The 20,019-nt window shown below is 38.9% G+C and overlaps 6 protein-coding genes across 6 annotated transcripts in view; 3 read left to right on the forward strand and 3 right to left on the reverse strand.

Annotated features, from left to right (window-relative positions):
- Positions 1-5,440, reverse strand: part of LOC6638546 (chromodomain-helicase-DNA-binding protein Mi-2 homolog) — a 33,876-nt gene extending 28,436 nt beyond the window's left edge. Inside the window, exon 1 of the mRNA XM_002062333.4 lies at positions 5,301-5,440. Coding sequence (XP_002062369.2) covers positions 5,301-5,337 — 37 coding nt within the window. The 5' untranslated portion in view covers positions 5,338-5,440. The remainder of the gene's footprint in view (positions 1-5,300) is intronic.
- Positions 5,441-6,084: 644 nt separating this feature from the next.
- On the forward strand, positions 6,085-8,286 carry LOC6639006 (U4/U6 small nuclear ribonucleoprotein Prp3). The gene is made up of 2 exons (XM_002062331.4): positions 6,085-7,310; positions 7,387-8,286. Exons 1-2 carry the CDS (start codon positions 6,239-6,241, stop codon positions 8,142-8,144), a joined length of 1,830 nt encoding a protein of 609 aa, XP_002062367.1. The 5' UTR covers positions 6,085-6,238; the 3' UTR covers positions 8,145-8,286.
- LOC6639005 (exosome complex component MTR3) lies at positions 8,283-9,530 on the reverse strand. Its single transcript, XM_002062330.4, has 2 exons — positions 9,240-9,530; positions 8,283-9,177 (listed from the first exon to the last, which is right to left on the reverse strand). The coding sequence occupies exons 1-2, from the start codon at positions 9,382-9,384 to the stop codon at positions 8,342-8,344; spliced, it is 981 nt and encodes a 326-aa protein (XP_002062366.1). The 5' UTR covers positions 9,385-9,530; the 3' UTR covers positions 8,283-8,341.
- Positions 9,531-9,658: 128 nt separating this feature from the next.
- Positions 9,659-12,845, forward strand: LOC6639004 (26S proteasome non-ATPase regulatory subunit 2). The gene is made up of 2 exons (XM_002062329.4): positions 9,659-11,718; positions 11,781-12,845. Exons 1-2 carry the CDS (start codon positions 9,790-9,792, stop codon positions 12,615-12,617), a joined length of 2,766 nt encoding a protein of 921 aa, XP_002062365.1. The 5' UTR covers positions 9,659-9,789; the 3' UTR covers positions 12,618-12,845.
- Positions 12,846-13,469: 624 nt separating this feature from the next.
- LOC6639003 (probable cytochrome P450 305a1) lies at positions 13,470-17,122 on the forward strand. Its single transcript, XM_002062328.4, has 2 exons — positions 13,470-13,672; positions 15,453-17,122. The coding sequence occupies exons 1-2, from the start codon at positions 13,579-13,581 to the stop codon at positions 16,889-16,891; spliced, it is 1,533 nt and encodes a 510-aa protein (XP_002062364.1). The 5' UTR covers positions 13,470-13,578; the 3' UTR covers positions 16,892-17,122.
- A 15-nt stretch (positions 17,123-17,137) lies between these two features.
- On the reverse strand, positions 17,138-19,123 carry LOC6639050 (importin subunit alpha-7-like). The gene is made up of 4 exons (XM_023180902.2): positions 18,891-19,123; positions 18,086-18,822; positions 17,512-18,011; positions 17,138-17,450 (listed from the first exon to the last, which is right to left on the reverse strand). The coding sequence occupies exons 1-4, from the start codon at positions 19,077-19,079 to the stop codon at positions 17,269-17,271; spliced, it is 1,608 nt and encodes a 535-aa protein (XP_023036670.2). The 5' UTR covers positions 19,080-19,123; the 3' UTR covers positions 17,138-17,268.
- Positions 19,124-20,019: the final 896 nt, after the last annotated feature.

Here is a 20,019-nt window from a genome sequence, read left to right on the forward strand (position 1 = left end):
TATAGTTGTTTTTGTGTTGGTAACTTTTAATGTTGGTTTTATTTTCTGGTTTCTCGGCTACAGCAACGAAAAACTATGCCAAAGTTAACGACGGATTACAATAATCAAAATACATGCACACACACACACACGTACAGCTAGAGGAGAGGTAAAGCTCTGGCCGACAACTTGCAACACTAATTTCTGAGTAATTAAACAACACTGACAGATAAGCCCGCCATAGAGCACCGACAATAACAACAACAACTGCGATGACAAATGTCAAAAAGTCATCGATTTTCTGTTTGTCTTCTGTTTTTTTTTTTTTTTTTGGCACACAAATATATGTACACACCCATTAAAAAAATTATTTCACCTTCCTTTTGCCATAAACCTATTTTTTGTTGCTAACAATTGAACCAAAAAAGCGGAACAACAATTACAAAAACTATTGGAACCAATTTAAGTAAAGGCTTGAAGCGCGCAAAAGAGATAGAAAACTAAAAAACTACAATGGCGACAACAACAACAACAGCAAGCCGCCACCGCAACCCATGCACAGTGGGTCATTATTTATAAGACAACATTGAAGCACAAATAAGATATTACTAGAACGATTTTTATTTCTTCGATGGAATCAAAATTACCCATAATAATTCGTACAGTAATTTCAAATTCATAAAATTCAACTCAAATAGGGAAAATTTCATTAGACTTTCATTTCATTAGAATTTGTTTATCTGACAACAACTAAAAATGAGGTCCATATAAAAATTCTAGTAAGTCACTGTGCAAGGCACAACATGACTTTATGACCATTTATATACCGTTCATTTCTTTGCTCTCTTTTTCCATATGCAAAATTATATTGAATGACCTTCACTTTCACCTCACACTACATTCAATTTTTGTCTTGTGTCATATCAGAAAAAACAAAAAGAAGGTGAAAATTGCAACAAAATATATACATAAATAAATGCCATATCAATTTTCTGCTTGCCTGAGTGAACTTTGTCACAACGTGCGGGTGGGTAAGGGAGAAGTATGTATCTATGCGTTTGTGTGTGTGTTTGCGTTTGTGACGGCCTTCTCTATTTCTCTCTCTCTTTTGCTTGGCTCGTGGTCGACAATACACAATTACTGTAAATAGGTGAAATAAAACAACACACAAACAACAAGCAGTTGCACAAATATTTATAAAAAAAAGTCTCGGCACACACACAACAATAAAAAGGTATTACCGTAATCAATGTCATGCCGAGCAAGAGCGAGATATATAAATAAAGAGAGAGAGAGAGCGAGAGAGAGCTTGCAAATTGACAAAAATATTGAGAAGAAACCAAGTTAATTATTTATTTGCTTTTTAAACTATTTAAAATGCCAACTTTATACACACACACACACACACAATCAAATCAGGCGGATACAAAAAACCAAAAACAACACCACTTGTTGTTGGAATAATTAAATGCAATATGTGCGAGTGTGATAGCATGCTTGACACAATATGAGCAACAGAAAACAACAACAGCGGTTGGTGGCGGTGGCGGCGGCAGCAGCAAAAAAGCAAGGTAAGATCGTCACCAATACATAGACAGACCAGGCCCACACACACACACACAAATATATATATGTATGTATATACACCGCACACTCAATATACTTTCACTTCTTGGATTCAATTTGATTTTTTTCTTGCTTTGCTGTTGTTGTTGTTGTTTTATATCAGATTTATGCAGATTGTGCGCGTGTGTTTGTGCGTGTTGAAGCCCTTGGTAACAACTAGAAAAACACACACAAAGAAAAAAAAAACCATGTTACCTTAATCAAATGCATTTAAATATTTAATCACAATATAATTCAACAAAAGAAAATCGGCAAATGGATGTGTGTGTGTGTGTAAATGTTTCTGTAGCAACAATAAAAACACAACTTTTGGTCGTTTGACCTCAAACGTGATGATCGTGTTTTTATTTTTTTCTTATTTTCTTTGTGTATGTGTTAGCGCACAGATAGCAGCGACAGCAGCAGCGGCAGCAGCAGAGCTAAATACAGTCAAAACCTCTTGAAATTGTTGTGCTCTCATCAACTTAAATTAATGATGTGAACTAGTTCGGAATTAGCGCACAGAATTTAACCAAAGTATTAAAAAAAACTAAATAAAAAATATAACAGAAATAATCTCTGGAATATGCTAAACATTCAGATACTTTCATGCTTCTCTCTCTCTCTCTCTCAAGGTATGTAAGTATATCAATCTGATATGCACAACGTGCAACGGCAAATAAAACTGACGATCTGACAGGCGACTGTCTGGCTCAGCTGGCCGAAGAATCCAGAGAGACTTTGACTTTGTATGCTTCTCGCTTTTTACTCGTGCTTATCTCCTCCACCCACCCTTCTTAACCTTCTAAACATGCGTATAGTCTTCTGACGCAAAACTGGCAACAACAAGCACAACAAAAAGTAAGCCTGGTGGGACGAATATAAAGCTTTATATACGTCACAGTAACTCTTCCACTCCCTTTCTCCAATTCTCTCTCGCTCTTTCTTAAACTGCATACTGATACTGCTTGCCACTATTCCCCTCTCTCTTTTTCACCTATAGTTGTTGATTTTGTACATTACTGCAATGACAATAAAGCTCACACTCCCACTCAATCAGGTGGCTTCCTCTCTCTCTCTTTAGCTATTTACACAGATACACACACACACATTTGCACATGTTGTTTGTGCAATTTTATGCAACTATGACTAAGAGATCCCACTGTCATTCCCCTTTCTCACCCACACATAACCTTATAAGCAATGAAAAATATATAAATTTCAGGTGCAAAAATAAACACTTTCTCATCTATAATATAAAAATAATATATGAAAAAAAAAACCACCGGCACTTAATAAATGAGAATTAGTTCAAAAATGTACACACACGCACGCACACATACATAGCAATAGAAAATTTGGGTAGGAGAAATCTTTTCGTCTCTTGGCGACAGCTGTTGGAATGTGGAAGTTGCGAAATAAGCAAAGGCAGAGAGCAGAGAAGAGTGGAGTGTGTGTATGTGCTTGCTTGTGTCTCTGAAAGGGGGACAGTCATGTGCTGACGTCACAACAGCATCAATTTCATCAATACTTTTAACGATAGTATCGCGATGCCTCCCTGTCGCCGCCATATCGATAGTTTGATCAATATCATAAAAACAGAAAACGAATAAACATTTCACAAACAATTCTAAAAATTAGAAAAACACTCCCACACACACACACTCACACACAAAAATGTACACGTCCATTCTAATGCAACAGGGGGACAGACAACGACAAGGGGGAACCGCGTGGAAGAGGCGGAATATAAAAAAATTTTTTGGCAGAAACTACTCGGTTCAAAATGGGGTTGAATATAATTCTAATTTGTTTATCGGCTTTTTCTCGGCCTCTCTCTCTGGTTTGTTCCAGCAAATTCTCTTCCTTTCCTTTACGTTTGAATTCCTCTTTTTTCGTTTCTCTCGTTTTTGTTTCCTTTGTCTTTTTTGTGTGCTTACTTTTGTTAAAGTTGAGGGGCTGCAAAAAGTTGTTGATGTCGATGATGTCTGTGTGTAGTTGTTGTTGTAGTCGTCGCTGTTGTTGTTGTTGAAAAATTATTTATAAATTTAATTGGAATCGCGTAAATTATGGTGGCGACGACGACGTCTGACGTTTTTCTTATTTTTTTTCTCCTCCTCTCTGTCTCTTGCTCTCTCAATTTTTATTTCTACTTTTTTGGTGGTTGGAGCGACCGACAGACAACTAAACGAGAGAGAGAACCAGAGAGCGAGCTGGAGGAGCGCGCGTGCATAACACGCACGTAAAGCTCACACATACATAGATACACATACACACACATACAGCAACAAAAAAGCTTGTACGTGTAGATACGTATAAATATATATATGTACGTACATATAATATAAATATATATATATATGTATATATAACACACGGTAACGATCCGACGACGACGCGACAACACAAAGTGGAGAAATCAATCAAGAGTGCCCCCACTAACAGCAGTGCGATGATATGTAGACGGCGGCGGGCGGGGGTGGTAGTGGAAAAAATAATTCATACATATGTACAAAATTTGAATTTTTGAAACACATAATTTCTTTCAATTCGTTTTTTTTTAGGTTTTTCGTTGTACATAGGTATATTATGTATATGATTTGTTGGCTTCTTTTCTTCTTACACAATATTTTCTTTTACTATGCTTCTTTTCCTTCTTTTTTTTTTTGCTCAAAGTTTTCTTTGCACTGAAACACACACGCACACTCTTTCTTTCTCTATTTCAAATTTGATTTCACTCAATTATAATGCACATTTTCCCCTTTTTGAGTTGCACATCAAAAAACTTTGTTAGATTTATTTACTGTTGCTTAATTATTTGTAACAAAATATTTAGCTTCTTGTTGGTTTTTCGAAAGCAAAAAAAAAAGAGTTCAGAAATCACGTCATGGCTGCCACGTCCAAGCAACACAATGAATTGTACAAAAAAAAAAAAAAAGATTTCCAACCGTCGTCGAGTGTTGCGGCTGCGAGTGCGTTAAGAGAGCGAGTGAGAGAGAGTCACGGCAGGCAGAAAAGTCTAAGCTAGTCAGTGTGTACACACTGATTGTCATAAAAATGACAGAAAACAACCCGCATACGGCTATTTAGTGTGTACGAGCGAGATGGTAATATACACATACAAGAATTTGGTATTTTTTAGTGCAAAACATAACAACTTATCGATAAACGATTGCAAATTTTGGCTAAACAACAAATAATTACTGGCATTTTAACTAGAAATAAACTTTTCATTTATTCATTGTTATTCGCAATTGCACAAGTAATTTCACTTCACATTTTCCCATTCAAATGCTGCTATTAATGAAACATATATACTTTATGTAAAAACATATGTTTTTTGCCACTAATATACTAAGAAGCCGAACAGAAAAAAAAAGACGGCGTCACATGTAAAGATTTCACAAAATGCTGTAACAAGAATATGCATAATTTATAAATAATTACAGATAACTTAATTATTCTTTAAGTCTAATTAACACATATTCTTATTTGCTATGACACAATAGGGAAACAAACAAAAAAAAACAATTCGCGGCAAATTTATTTGGCCGACAACAGCGGCACTCGCCGCTACCACAGACGCCTCGCTTGAACATGACCACGGTTCTTCTTCTTGGTTTTGGTTCTCTTTCGGGCCAACATACAAAAAGGAGAAAAAAAATTTCGGCCTTTTTTTCCCTTTGCCCCCCATTGAACAAATGTTTGGCACTTACCTTGAAAATTATCATCATTATCTTCTTCGGATGCCATTCTTGCAGTTAAATGCAAATTTTTAACGTTTTATTCACACGAATAGCGCTTAATTTTCACAACAAATAATTAAGCACACACAGACACGACGAGAAAAAAAAATAGACAAATATGGCGCAGCGGAGAGCGATAAAATATATAAAGAAAAAACTGAGAGAGACGCAGGGTTGCTTTTCGATACATATATAGGGTGTCGCATCTAAATTAAATAACAGTTGTCAATTATACAAAATAACAACAATATTGGGGCAATAAAATATGATTTTATATTTTTTATTATATTACGACATCCTTATTAAACACATTTATTTATTTATTTATAATAAAGTTAAGAATAATTAAAATTATTAATAACTTATGAACTAAAGCGCTGGCATCTAAGGCCTTCGGTTTGGTACATTTGCTTTCTTAAATATTTACATACTTACATATAATTATAATAGGAGGTCTATTTGTGTGAGATTAAGGAATTGGATTATTTGGGATGTATTTTCTGGAGTGGGACTTGAAATATAATTATGTACATAAAAGTATTTACCAAAACATAACCTGTAGGTTTTTGTAGTTTCTGTTTTGATATTATCAAATGAAAGTTAGAAAGTACATACATAGTTTAATTTTTTGTCCTCTACATCAATATACAAACAATTTATAGAGTTTTTTTATATGTATATATTTTTTGTGATAAAAATTTCTTTCATACAATACCTAGCAACCCTGTCACGGACTGTAGCGATATGTGTGTCTACTAGGCAACCCTGTCTTGCGTAAACGTTTTGTGAATAAAATAAGAAAGAAATTGAAAATATAAGTAGTAAAAAGGGGGATAAGGCGGAGTTTGCAAAAGTTTTTGGTAAATAATATTTGACCATTTAGAGAGATTAATTTAATTGCGAATATTATGTCGTCCATTATAACGCGCAAGGATGCGGATGCCGACGAAAGCGATGAGACCGAACAGAAATTGGCCAAGAAGCGGGCAGCGACGGCGTCGGCAACTGCTGACATAGAAGCGCCCAAGAAATCTCGTTTTGATGTCAAGGAAAAGAATGGCAAGAGCAACAACAATAGCAATCCATTTGACCTGTTGCCACCGACTCTGCCAATGCCGGCGAGCGGTGGCGCCTCATCCTTAAGTTCCACGCAAATCAAACTGATGATGGCGCATGCTCAGCGTGAGATCGAGGAACGCAAACGCGCCCTAAGCAATCTACGCGATAAGGATCCGCTGTTGGCGTCACTTCCTCAGATCGGTATGCCCGTCGCGTTGGCCACACAAGCACTGACCAAAAAACCCACAAACGAAGATGTCGACAAGGCCAAGAAGATAGCCGAACTCCAGGCGCAAATTCGAGCCAAGTTGACCGGGAATTTGGCCAGTTTAATACAACCCGCCGCTGCTGTGGCTGAACGACCCAAGCCTCTCATTCTGGACGAGGAAGGACGCACTGTGGACAAGAGCGGTAGAGCCATCAATATACCCACTGTGACGCCCACACTGAAAGCCAATATCCGGGCTAAGAAACGTGAAGTATTTCAGCGTCAAACGGGCTCAACATTGACGGGAGGTGATCGCAACGATGCCTCCAGCTCTGCCCAAGATGAGGCCATCAAATACTTCGACGATCGTATTGCCCAGAAGCCAACGGTACGAAATAAACGCACATTACGTTTCCATGAGCCAGGCAAATTCCAGCAGTTGGCTGAACGAATGCGCATGAAGAGTCAATTGGAGCGTTTACAAAATGAGATATCCCAAATAGCTCGCAAGACGGGTATTTCATCGGCCACCAAATTGGCCTTGATAGCACCCAAACAGGATATGCCCGATGATGTCCCAGCCATGGAATGGTGGGACTCGGTTGTTCTTGTACAGGATCTGCAGACAGTGGATGAGGCCAGCGGTAAAATAAGCATTCGACATGGAGCCATTACCAATCTCATTGAGCATCCAACGCAAATGAAGCCGCCAAGTAAGTGTTTGCTTCTCAGTTCTGGGAGATCTCTCCTCTATATTAATCGCCTTTAATTTTCCTTTCTGTGCCTTAGATGAACCATTAAAGCCTGTCTACTTGCCTGTATTCCTCACCAAAAAGGAACGCAAAAAGCTGCGCCGCCAAAATCGTCGCGAGGCCTGGAAGGAGGAACAGGAGAAGATTCGTTTGGGTTTGGTAGCACCGCCCGAACCAAAATTGCGTATATCCAATCTGATGCGTGTGCTCGGCACTGATGCTGTTCAGGATCCTACTAAAATCGAGGCCCACGTTCGCGAGCAAATGGCCAAGCGCCAGAAGGCCCACGAGGATGCCAATAATGCACGGAAGTTGACCAGCGAGCAGAAAAGTGAGAAAAAGCAACGTAAACTCAAAGAGGACACCAGCTGTGGGGTCCATGTAAGCGTTTATCGCATACGCGACCTTCAGGATAATCAAAGCAAAAAATTCAAAGTGGAAACAAATGCCAAACAATTGCAAATGACCGGAAGTGTGGTGCTCTTTCGCGATTGCTGTGTCGTTGTCGTTGAGGGTGGACCCAAGCAGCAGAAGAAATATCGCCGACTTATGTTGCATCGCATCAAATGGGAGGAGGATATGGTCAAGGGCAACGATGGCCAGGATGTAGCCAATTCGTGTGTCCTCGTCTGGGAGGGCACTAGTCAACGTCGGCATTTCGGTGAAATCAAATTCAAAATCTTTCCCATGGAAAAAATGGCACGAGAATTCTTCCAAAAACATCAGGTCGAGCACTATTGGGATTTGGCATACTCGGGAGCCGTACTTGAAGCCTCTACGGACCAGCAGCAGTAATAAAATCGACGAATATACATATATCTATATATATATATAGATGAGAATAAGAAGGAAGACATTTTTTGATTTCACATTTCGACTTGAAAAATTGTACATTCTCTCTTTTTGGATAAACAAAAGAAACAAAAACTAAAATTTTGTTGTTGTCTTCCGATTTATTCGTTAGTCTTAGTCTATAACTTGATCCTATAATGTCATTTACTAGTGTATGGATCTTCTTTGATATTTGACGGATTGATGAGCTCGCTAAGTCCCTGCGATTTGAGTCGTTCAATAATATCGGCCAGCCGCTGATCCTCCAAGGCATTCTGAGCCTTTTCTCTTAAATCGAGATCGTGTTGTTCTTTCACTCTCTGGAGCAGGACTTGTCGGATCAATTGCCTCATTCCCTTATTGATGGTTAGCGTATAGTCTAACAATCGGGTATAGGTGGCGGGCGAAAGGTAGCCACACTGCTGACACTGGGCCAATTGATCAAAAGTGTCCATGCTAGCAATTATCAGCAGGCCATGCTCTTGGATAGGTTTTGTATCATCGCTGCTGCTGGGCAGTGCGTGGCCTGCACGATGTTTCCACAGTAACTCCTCGACCATGGCATTGGGATTGATAAACACATGATCCCGGTAAATGCATGCGGTGGAAGCGGTTATCAGATCATATGTGGATATGCCACACTCCACCAAAGCGACACCGCAGCAATTAATGGCTGTACTTAATAGGCATCCATCGTCCTCAATGATGAGAACGCGCACGTCCAATTGGAAATTAAGAAATTCGTTGCGACAGACAACCGGCTCCAAGGCTTTGGTTAGCATGCTGCTCAACTGTTTCTCTCGACGGGGCACAGTTTCTAGCTCTCCAGTAGCAAAAGCGGCGTAGTTAACATAACAATTCAGTGAGCCCATGTTCATGCGACGGGCACTAGCCCGGACCACTTCGTGTGGAGGTGCCACAATGGCCATTACCTTGGTATTACCATATTCCATATAGGCAGAGCCACGCACTGTAGTCAGCACGCCTGCCCGTAAGACTGCGTGGAAGTATAATGAATGAAGAAGAGTGATCAAAAAGTCTACATTATGTATAACTTACAGGTGGTTCGTGGTTTGGCCACCACTTCATCCGGCTTCTCCAAATTCTGAAAGAACTCTTCGAAATCATTGGGCGTTCTGTATAGATCCTCTGCTATTGTGGCCCCGTCTAGCAGGGCGTTTTTTGTTTGTGTTACTTTTAGCATTATTTGTGGGTGAAATGTTTAAAAAACGAGACCAATTTTACAACAAAACATATGTTTTTTTAGTTTAGTTTCAACAAGTTATCATGCAATGGCGCTCTCGAATCTCCTCGCGCTCGACAGCGGTGCTTTCCAGTGTTGTAAATTATTGTCAGTGTTGCACATGGTTTTGTTTGTGCCACAATCGATAGTTATTTGTTATCGGTATATTGCCATCGATGACATTGCCAAAAATTTCGGCATAATTTAGTGAATTGTATTTCACATTACAAACATTTGGTCACACTTAGAACACAAAAACGCCTTGTAACGCTGCAAGAAAACATCAAAAAGAAAAAAGAGCAGAGTCAACGCTGCAATTACAATTAGAAAATAAAAAGTATAATAAAATTTTAATTTGTTTTGAACATGGCGGGCGAGTCGAAGCAGGAGAAAAAGCAGCAGCCCGCTGCTGGTGACGAGAAGGACCTAAAAGGCAAGCAGGCAGCGGCCGAATCGGCGACACCTTCGAAGAAGGATGACAAGGAACATTTGCAGCCGGAACTCTCTGATGAAGATCAGCAGCTGCAAGAGGAATTGGAAATGTTGGTCCAACGTCTACAGGAATCGGACAAGAAATTGTATCAACTGGCATTGGAAACGATGTCCAAGCTAATCAGAGCGTCGACCACATCAATGACATCGGTGCCCAAGCCATTGAAATTCATGCGTCCTCACTACGAGACCATGAAAACCGTGTACAAACACATGCCCGATGAGCAAACCCGCCAGATGTGTGCTGATATCATTTCGGTGCTATCGATGACCATGGGCAGTGGCAAGGATTGTCTGGCCTATCGCTTTTTATGCGATCGCAAGCAGAAGATTGGTGACTGGGGCCATGAGTATGTGCGCCATTTATCGGGTGAGATATCAGCGCATTATCATGATACGACAGGTGAATTTCGTACTCAATTGATTGAGCTGGTCAAGCAGATAATACCATACAATATGGAGCACAATGCCGAAGCCGATGCATGCGATCTTCTCATTGAGATCGATCATTTGCATTTGCTTAGCGACTATGTAGATGAATCAGCATATCCCCGAGTCTGTCTCTATCTGCAGTCATGCTATCCCTATGTCCCGGAACCCGATAATACCATCATTTTGGAGACTGCCCTGCAGCTGGCATGCAAGTTCCAGCAGCACACCCAGGCAATGCGTTTGGCCTTGATGCTAAACAACATGGATAAGATTCTGAAGATTTTCAAAGAGCCCAAGGAGCCGGCTATGCAGAAGCAATTAGCCTTTATGCTGGCACGCCAGCAAGTCTGCCTGGAGCTGGATGAATCTGTGCCCGACTATGATGATCTCATGGAGATAATGTCCAATGCCAATTTGAATAAGCATTTCCTTAATTTGGCACGTGAATTGGATATCATGGAGCCAAAGACGCCCGAGGATATATACAAATCGCATTTGGATAACTCGAGATCTCGTTTTGCATCCATTCAAGTCGATTCGGCTAAACAGAATTTGGCAGCCAGTTTTGTGAACGGTTTTGTTAATGCCGGCTTTGGTGTCGATAAGCTGCTATCCGAGGATGGAAACAAATGGTTATACAAGAACAAAGAGCATGGCATGCTCTCGGCCACTGCATCTTTGGGCCTGATCCTTCTGTGGGATGTCGATGGCGGTTTAACCATGATTGATAAATATTTGTATTCAACCGATGATAATATCAAATCTGGTGCCCTTTTGGCATGCGGCATTGTCAATTGTGGTATACGCAATGAGGTAGATCCGGCTCATGCCCTGCTTTCGGATTATATTGATAATCAGAATTCGTGTATGCGCATTGGAGCCATATTGGGCCTGGGCATAGCCTATGCCGGCTCAAATCGCGCCATTGTGATTGATACATTGAAAACAGTTTTCAATTTTGGCAATTCGAAAATTTCCGCCAGTGTCGAAGTATTGGGTATTACTGCTCTAAGTTTGGGTCTGATTAGTGTCGGTTCATGCAATGCCGAGATCACAGAAATTCTGCTGCAGACCATAATGAGTCTAACGAAAACCGATCTGAAGGATACTTACACCCGTTTCCTATTCCTGGGTCTGGGTCTACTCTATTTGGGCCGCCAAAAGTCTACCGAAGCTGTGATGATGACTCTGGAGGTGCTGGAGGATCCCTATCGCAGTATGGCTACCACTATGGTCGATATATGTGCCTATGCGGGCACTGGCAATGTTCTAAAGATTCAACAATTATTGCACATTTGCTCTGATCACTATGAGACTGTCAGCGGGGATGAGGAGAAGGAGAAGTCCAAGAAGGACAAGAGCAAAGAGAAGGTAATAAAATTAATAGAAATCAATGAGTGCAAATTATTATTTTCCATTTCCCCCCCATGCAGGACAAGGAGAAGGAGAAAGAGAAGGAAAAGGAGCGTGAGAAGGACTTGTCGGCAACTCAATCAATTGCCGTTCTGGGCATTGCTCTTATAGCCATGGGCGAGGAAATTGGTGCCGAAATGGCATATCGTTCATTTGGCAATCTCTTGCGCTATTGCGAACCAGCCATACGTCGCGCCGTCCCACTGGCCCTTGGCCTAATATCCGCCTCCAATCCCAAATTGAATATCCTGGACACGTTGAGCAAATTCTCGCACGACAGTGATGCCGAAGTGGCCCATAATGCCATATTTGCGATGGGTCTGGTTGGTGCCGGCACCAATAATGCCCGTCTCGCCTCCATGTTGCGTCAATTGGCCCAATATCACTCCAAGGATCCAAGCAATTTGTTCATGGTCCGCATTGCCCAGAGTTTAACACATTTGGGCAAGGGTACCCTTTCGTTGAGTCCATATCACAGCGATCGCCAGCTAATGAATCCCATGGCTGTGGCTGGCTTAATGTCCACATTGGTCTCTCTGCTGGATGTAAAGAATTTGATATTGAATCGTTCGCATTATCTACTCTACACCCTTGTCCCGGCCATGCAGGCACGCATGTTAATTACCTTCGATGAGGAACTGAATCAACTCCAAGTGGCCGTACGTGTGGGCATTGCCATCGATGTGGTCGGCCAGGCTGGCAAACCGAAGACAATTACCGGCTTCCAAACGCATACCACACCGGTCCTGCTGGCCATTGGCGAGCGTGCCGAATTGGCCACCGATGAGTACATCTCATTGACTCCAGTTATGGAAGGATTTGTCATACTAAAGAAGAATCCCAATTTTGTCAAGTAACAAATTTCTATTCTAATAAGATGAGCTTATAAGAATGATGTACGAAAATTTATTTCAACAACCAACACACACACAAACACACACACACAAAAAAACCCTGTTCAACTTTAATACAGAAAAACTATAAACTATATATATTAAAAAAAAAAAAAACTAAAAATATATTAATAGAACTTGGCGATAAATCATTTTTCTTCAAGTAAAGTTAACTAAAATGATTATTTTTTATATTGTCATTCTTAAGCAGATTTTATACCCAATTTTACACTAAGAACAAAGTGTTATCCCTGTTATAGAGTCTCCTTTTCTCATTTCAATTCGGTCCTGAAATCTCTTCCCTCTAAGATGACAATCTTTATCTTTATGTATTCTATATTATTCTTAACTTTAAGTAAACACGGAACACGGTCTGCCAAATTGATATCCTATTTTGGGTACACCATTACCATTTCCCCTCACCATTAAGAGGGAGCAGAGAGAGAGAATTCTTTTGGTTTTTTCGAAGAGAAGAATTTTTTCGCGTCTTTATCAGAGCTGTTGGTTCTTCTTATACAAAATGTTCTGCTGTGCACGTTCTTCTGGTCGTTGAATATGCTTAATAATTTAAGTTTTTGTATATTATTTGTTTGTATAATACACACATGACTGTGTGTGTGTGTGAGTGTATACATATGCAATGTGAGTGGATTTATCAACTGAGACGGGCTTTTTCGCCCATTTGCTTACACTCTATCAATGGGCCCACATAAAAAAAAAAAAAAGGAGAAAACAAAAAAAAAAAAACTAAACGCTAGACGCGTGGGTCTCGGGTTCACATTTGGTCTGAGAGTGATTTTAGTTGGCATAGAGCTGGTCAATGGTGCGGATCGTTTTATTTTCTAATCAAATCGTTAGCGGACGAAAATTTCATGATCATTGATTGTTGTCGAAGGGAGCAAAGGAACAATTGAATATTTTCAAAATGAGTGCTTTGATTTTTCTTAGCACCATATTAATTGGTTTTATTCTATTCAAACTTATCAATTCAATGCGACGTCCCAAGAATTTTCCACCAGGTGAGGCAATTAAATAATCATAATGATGAAATCTAAGTAATTTGCACCTGGGATACGTGAAACGTGACAAATTGTTGTCCCTAGAAAATAAACTTTTTTTTATTTTTGTGTGTACTTTATGGCAAATATTTTTAAAGGGGATGGGTTTGACCTTTCCCCTAAAAGTAAATTTCCTATAGAACTATCAAAATCGATTGTCGTTACTTTTTTGATGACCATATCACACATTATATAGATCTCTCAAAGAGAGATCACATTTTATTGCAATTGGCTAAGAAATTTATAGATTAAAGCATTTGATATAGCCAGCTATATATAGATGAACTTAACAAGATGGCTAAATAGATACCCTTTACACTTCTAAGGGTATACAGAAGCCCATGACGACCTGCCCCACAACCCAAGACCCAAAATAGATACACGTCTGGCATTTCGAAGCATTTTGTATGTGTGTATCCATCTGATTGATAAAACTGTCACATTACCTTGCCTAACAACTAATTTCCCCCAATCATTTATGCACTCTTCTTATGCAATTAATTATGCATTAAAATAATTGATTGACATTTTGCCATATATTTAGTCTAAAGTGTATATAGAATTGGCCCTGTTTGGAAGAAATCTTTTCTAGTTTTTCATTGGATAGATTCAATCTATAAGTCTAATTTGCATTGCATATATTTATTATATTCTACAGATTTCTTCATTCATTTATGTTAATTAGAACAGGTGTCAATTCCAGTCGCATTTCAATTGACTTATTATCCCATTTATTATTGTTATTACTAAGTGGGTACTCGAACAATTATGAAATACATTATATATATATCTATTCGATTCGATTCAAGTATAAGAGATCAACATGTGCTTGCTTATATTGATAATAATGATAAGTAAATGGTTTGATTTAAAGATTTTTACCGGCTAAACAGATTGCCAGTAGTTTTTTGGTCGATTATGTATATAAAAGATAAGATTAGAAAAGAAGAAAAAAAAACACTGCCAACTTTATTTGTTTTGTACGCACTTCCAGGGCTTTCAGATTTTATACTAAAATAAAATCTATGAATGATTTTGAATGTGCCCTTTTTCAATATTTGGCTAGTTGCATAATTGACAATTGAAACTTTTATTTAATTAATCGAATAAATGCGGTTTTAAATTAGCAAAATCAATCATTCACCCTGAAAAATGTAAATATGCTTCAAAAACTTAGATCAAACTTAGATAAAGCTAGGTCTCTTTATTCTCTATGATGTCTAGAATTCTTACTCAAATAAACTCACATCTCAATCTATTCATAAGACAAAAGGTTAGAGATCTATTAAGCCAGCAAGGTCTTAAACAATTACTTCATTACTGGATACTTAAGAGTACTAAGAATACTTAAAATACTATGATTGCTAAGTGCTCTAGGATATACTCAAAATATTGAGATAATTTAGAGTAAGTTAAAATTCCATCAAATCAGGACTTACTCGAATTGTATTCAAAAACAGTCGTTGAAGTTTTATGTGTAGACAGATATTTGAGTTATTGTAGTTTCTTGTAAGAGCTGAAAAACAGATCTCTTTAGCTCTTTAGAACAATTGTTGCCATTTATTTGTATATTCTATGTTTAAATCTTTTGATTATTTGCATAATGAGAGAAACCTAATACTATAGTATATACATATGTATGTACATATTTATATAAAGACATTGAAAATGAGCTAAATTGAAATTGAATGCCGAAATGGTTAACGAATATTTCATTTGTGTAATTTGATTTGCATTGCAGGTCCCCGTTTTCTGCCTTGGCTGGGTAACACACTGCAATTTCGAAAGGAAGCCCGAGCCGCTGGTGGGCAGCATGTGCTCTTTGAGCATTGGTCAAAGCAATATAATAGCCAATTGCTTGGCCTCAAATTGGGCAGTGAATATGTGGTTGTTGCCATGGGCAATGCCATGGTCCGGGAGGTACAATTGCAGGAGGTTTTCGAGGGCAGACCCGACAATTTCTTTCTCCGATTGCGCACCATGGGCACACGAAAGGGCATCACCTGTACGGATGGCAAACTGTGGTATGAGCATAGAAATTTCGCCATGAAACAGATGCGTCATGTTGGCTATGGGCGCAGTCAGATGGAGGGCCATATCGAACGTGAGGCCGAGGAATTGCTTAATAAGTTGGCCGGAACTCATGGGACACCCATTGAGCCAGTAACCAAGCTGGCCGAGAGTGTCTTAAATGTTCTTTGGTGTCTAATTGCTGGCAAACGCATAGCCAGCGATGAGGATGGAACTTTACACAGTCTGCTCGATCTGATGACTCGTCGTTCCAAGCTATTTGACATCTGTGGTGGTCTGTTGGCCCAATTCCCTTGGCTGCGTCATGTGGCTCCGAATAAAACGGGCTATAATCTTATACGCCAATTGAATACCGAACTCTATCAATTCTTTATGACGACCATTGAGGAGCATCGCCAACAATTGGCGGATAGTGAACAGGATACGGATCTCATCTATGCCTATTTGCAGGCAATGGCCAACAAAGATGATGAAAGCAGCAGCTTCAATGAAACCCAATTGGTAATGACCATTTTGGATTTCTTCATTGCTGGCTCCCAGACCACTAGTAATACCATCAATTTGGCTCTCATGATTCTGGCAATGCGTGAGGATATACAGAAACGGCTGCTTGATGAAATCGAGGCAAATTGCTCCAGCAATGCAGCAGGAGCATCATCATCATCATCTGGAGCAGCCGCCTTTCCACATCTCAGTCGACGTGAATCCTTTGACTATATGGATGCATTCATTATGGAGGTTCAGCGATTCTTCCACATTACACCCATAACAGGACCACGTCGTACTCTTTGGTCAACAAAATTGGGTGGCTATGATATACCAAGGAACACAACAATATTAATTGGTCTGCGTTCTGTACATCTCGATAAAGAGCATTGGGGTGATCCACTTGAGTTTCGTCCTGAACGTTTCTTGGACACGGCAACTGGCAAATGCTTTAAAGATGATTACTTTATGCCCTTCGGTTTGGGTCGTCGTCGTTGTTTGGGTGATGCTTTGGCTCGTGCTTGTATTTTCTCATTCCTGGTGCGTATTGTCCAGCATTTCCATGTCGTTCTGCCAGCTGGAGAGACGCCATCGTTGATATTGCAGCCAGGAATAACCCTTACCCCAAAGCCATATAAAGTTATGTTCGTGAAGCGGCAGTAAAGACAGAAAGAGAGAGAGAGAAGGAACACATCTAGGATAGAGGAAAGCTATATTAAGATCTCTAAAATTATCAAAACTATATGGTAAACATCGATTCGCCATTCCATATTCCCTATTTTGTTAAAAAAAATAATTTCAAAATAAATATTCTTTTGGTTTACGGGTCTTTTGAAGTCGGCGAGACGACTTAACACAATTAAATTGGTTATAAAACAATGTAAACAGAATAAAGCCATAAATGTTGTATAAACTATGAAAAATTTTTGTGTCTTTCTTTGGCATCGTAACTATTGTGGCAGGCTGGCTCACTGAATCATTGTATGGAATGTGTATGGAATGTAGGAAATATGGAAATGCAAATGCAGTACAAATGATGATTAGAAATCCAAACTGCCATCTGGCAGATTCTGTGGACTAAATTCAAATTGATCGATGCCAGTCACAGGGGTCATGCGCGCATCATCCTCCTCGTCCTCGAAGAATTGATCAATCAAATTGAACGATTTATGATAGATCTCAAGATCCTCATGTGATTGCAATGATTCGATCTTAGTAAGACCTGCAAAAGCAAAGGGCAAAGGATATAGAGTCAAAAACTGAACTGATTCATTCTGGCTTACCGCCGCATTCCTCAATGGCTAGGGCATATGGATTCGGTAGTGTCTGATACTCATTGCCGACTTTTAGAATATTCTCAAGAGTTTTGAGGGTCATCAAAGTTAATGCCGTATCGGCAGTTGTCAGAAAATCACAGATTAATGGCAAAGAATTATTTTTAGCCAGATAATGTATCTGATCTGATGTGCCGAATGTGGTGGCATTTGTCAATGATCTTATAATCTCTTTGATTGTCTTTGATTCGGCCGTTTTGATCATCAGCAACATTTGCGGAAAGATATTAGCATCAATAATGGCTTGAATTTGATCTGGATTACCAGCGGCAATATTCGCAATACTCCTGCAGGCCTCCTTGCGTATAAGATGCGATGAGTAGTGCATCAAATCACTGATACAGGGCAGGGCATTATAGTCTAATACCACTTTAATCTGCTGTTCATTACCATGGACAACATTACCAACAGCCCTCAGAGCAGCTGTGAATACTCTACGTTCTGGGTGCCTGAAAGTGAGAGAGTGAGAGAGAGAGAGGAGAGAGTTTACTTTTTAATTTCTTTTAAAGATTCATCTACTTACACCAAGAGTTCCACCAAATGACGACAAATGTCCGCATCGACGACAGCTTGAACATGTTCACGGGCATTCGATAGATAACATACGGTTAAACAAGCATCGGTTAGGATATCGGGATCCGAATTCCCTTCCAACAGTTCCTTCAAAATGAACATACTCTCACCGATCTGTGCGCAATCAAATGGTGGATTCCTCCAGCGTGCCAAATTGGCAAATGTCCAAATTGCACTGCGTACCAGGGATACCTCGGGACAGGAGCTCAGTAAGTGCAACAGCGGCACCATTATGCCCGAGTTAAACAAAAGATCACGATTTACTGATGATTCGGCGGCCATGTTGCCCAATGCCGACATAGCATCCTCTTGGACCTTATGATCCGAACTCGATAATAGATCCAGCAACACAGGCACCGCACCAGCCTCAATGAGAGTATAAACCTGGGACGAATCGCAACCAATTTTGTTCAGGATCGATACTATTTCGTATTGTAATGTGCTATCATTATTTTTATTCTTCAAAATGGCCACAAACCGCTTCACAACATTTTTGTGAACCAACTCTCCAATGGGTGTATTATTCGGTATGTCCGATAATGAGAGATGGAGTTCACTAATGGCCTGCAGTAGATCCTGTTCCTCGTTACTATTTAACTTTTGCAACAATTCTTCACTCACAACAAATAGTTGCGGCTGCTGTTGCACTTGAGATGTGGTCGGTTCTGCCACTTGCGAGTTATTTGTCTGTCAATACAAAGAACAAGAATATAGTTTTAAATAGTTTGGTTTTATTTTTTTTTTGTTAAACTTACCGCCAGTTCATTGTTCTCATTCGTATTCCCATTTGTTGGCATGATGAGCAGCATATTGCGTCCCCTCTGGAAGTCATTTTCACGTTTCCGTTTTCTCAACTCTAAGAAATTGGATATCCTTGCCGTACGCATATCGGTCGGATTCGCACGAAGTTTTTTGTACAGTTTCTTGTGAGAATCGGAGGACATGTTTGGTCCTTTTGTTCACTTTTTTATGCCAAAAAAAGTATTGTTTAAAAATATACGACAGCAAATATATATATATATATATACAATACAATTGTAGCACGTGACTATACTGTACGACTGCTTGTTAGATTGTGACTGGAAAATGGTGAGAAAATTTGACTCGATGAGTTTTTCATAATCCCAGGCCTACATTGATTTGAAAAAATCCAAAAATCCAATCCTCAAACCTACTATACAATATTTGACACATGTATTTGAAAATGTTTTCAACGCTTTCTCTATAAAAATTGACTAACGAAGTTTTTAAAATTTTTGATTATAAAATTTGTGTAATACTTTAAAAACATAAAATGGAATTATTTAAATAAAAATACTCTAAATTAAGACAAAATGATTACTTTAGTCATATTAAAAGTTTCAATTTATCTATTAATATTTAGATCTTGATTAGTTGCTGTAAGAAATTTAAAAATTCGAGCGATTCTAGTTAAATTTTTTGTTTTGTTGTGGTTTTAGGCATCATTTTATTCCCTTTTTAACAATCAATACAAATTTGTATATTGTATGTATTTATTGTTGTTGTTGTTGTGTTTTTGTTCTGGTCTGTTTTATTTATTTTTATTTTTTGCTTGCTCATTGTTTTTGTTTGTTTTCTTTAAATTCAATTAAATTAAACATAATTACAAATTTCTCAACTTGTTGTAACATAATCATCGAATAAAAAAGAACTTTTCAAGTTTTTCGTTAACAAAAAAAGATTAATTAATAAAAATAGAAAAAATAATAGATATACCAAGTCAGGTGTCAACGTATTTGTTTTTGTTTGTTTTTTGTTTTCTTCTCTAATTTTAAATTCAATAAAAATTATTTATGTACATACTCTAAAAATGGGTTTTGAAAGCAAATATCTTTACATAAGAGAATATGATACAATGTATAC

This window comes from Drosophila willistoni, assembly GCF_018902025.1.
Source record: "Drosophila willistoni isolate 14030-0811.24 chromosome XR unlocalized genomic scaffold, UCI_dwil_1.1 Seg144, whole genome shotgun sequence".
Taxonomy (NCBI): domain Eukaryota; kingdom Metazoa; phylum Arthropoda; class Insecta; order Diptera; family Drosophilidae; genus Drosophila; species Drosophila willistoni.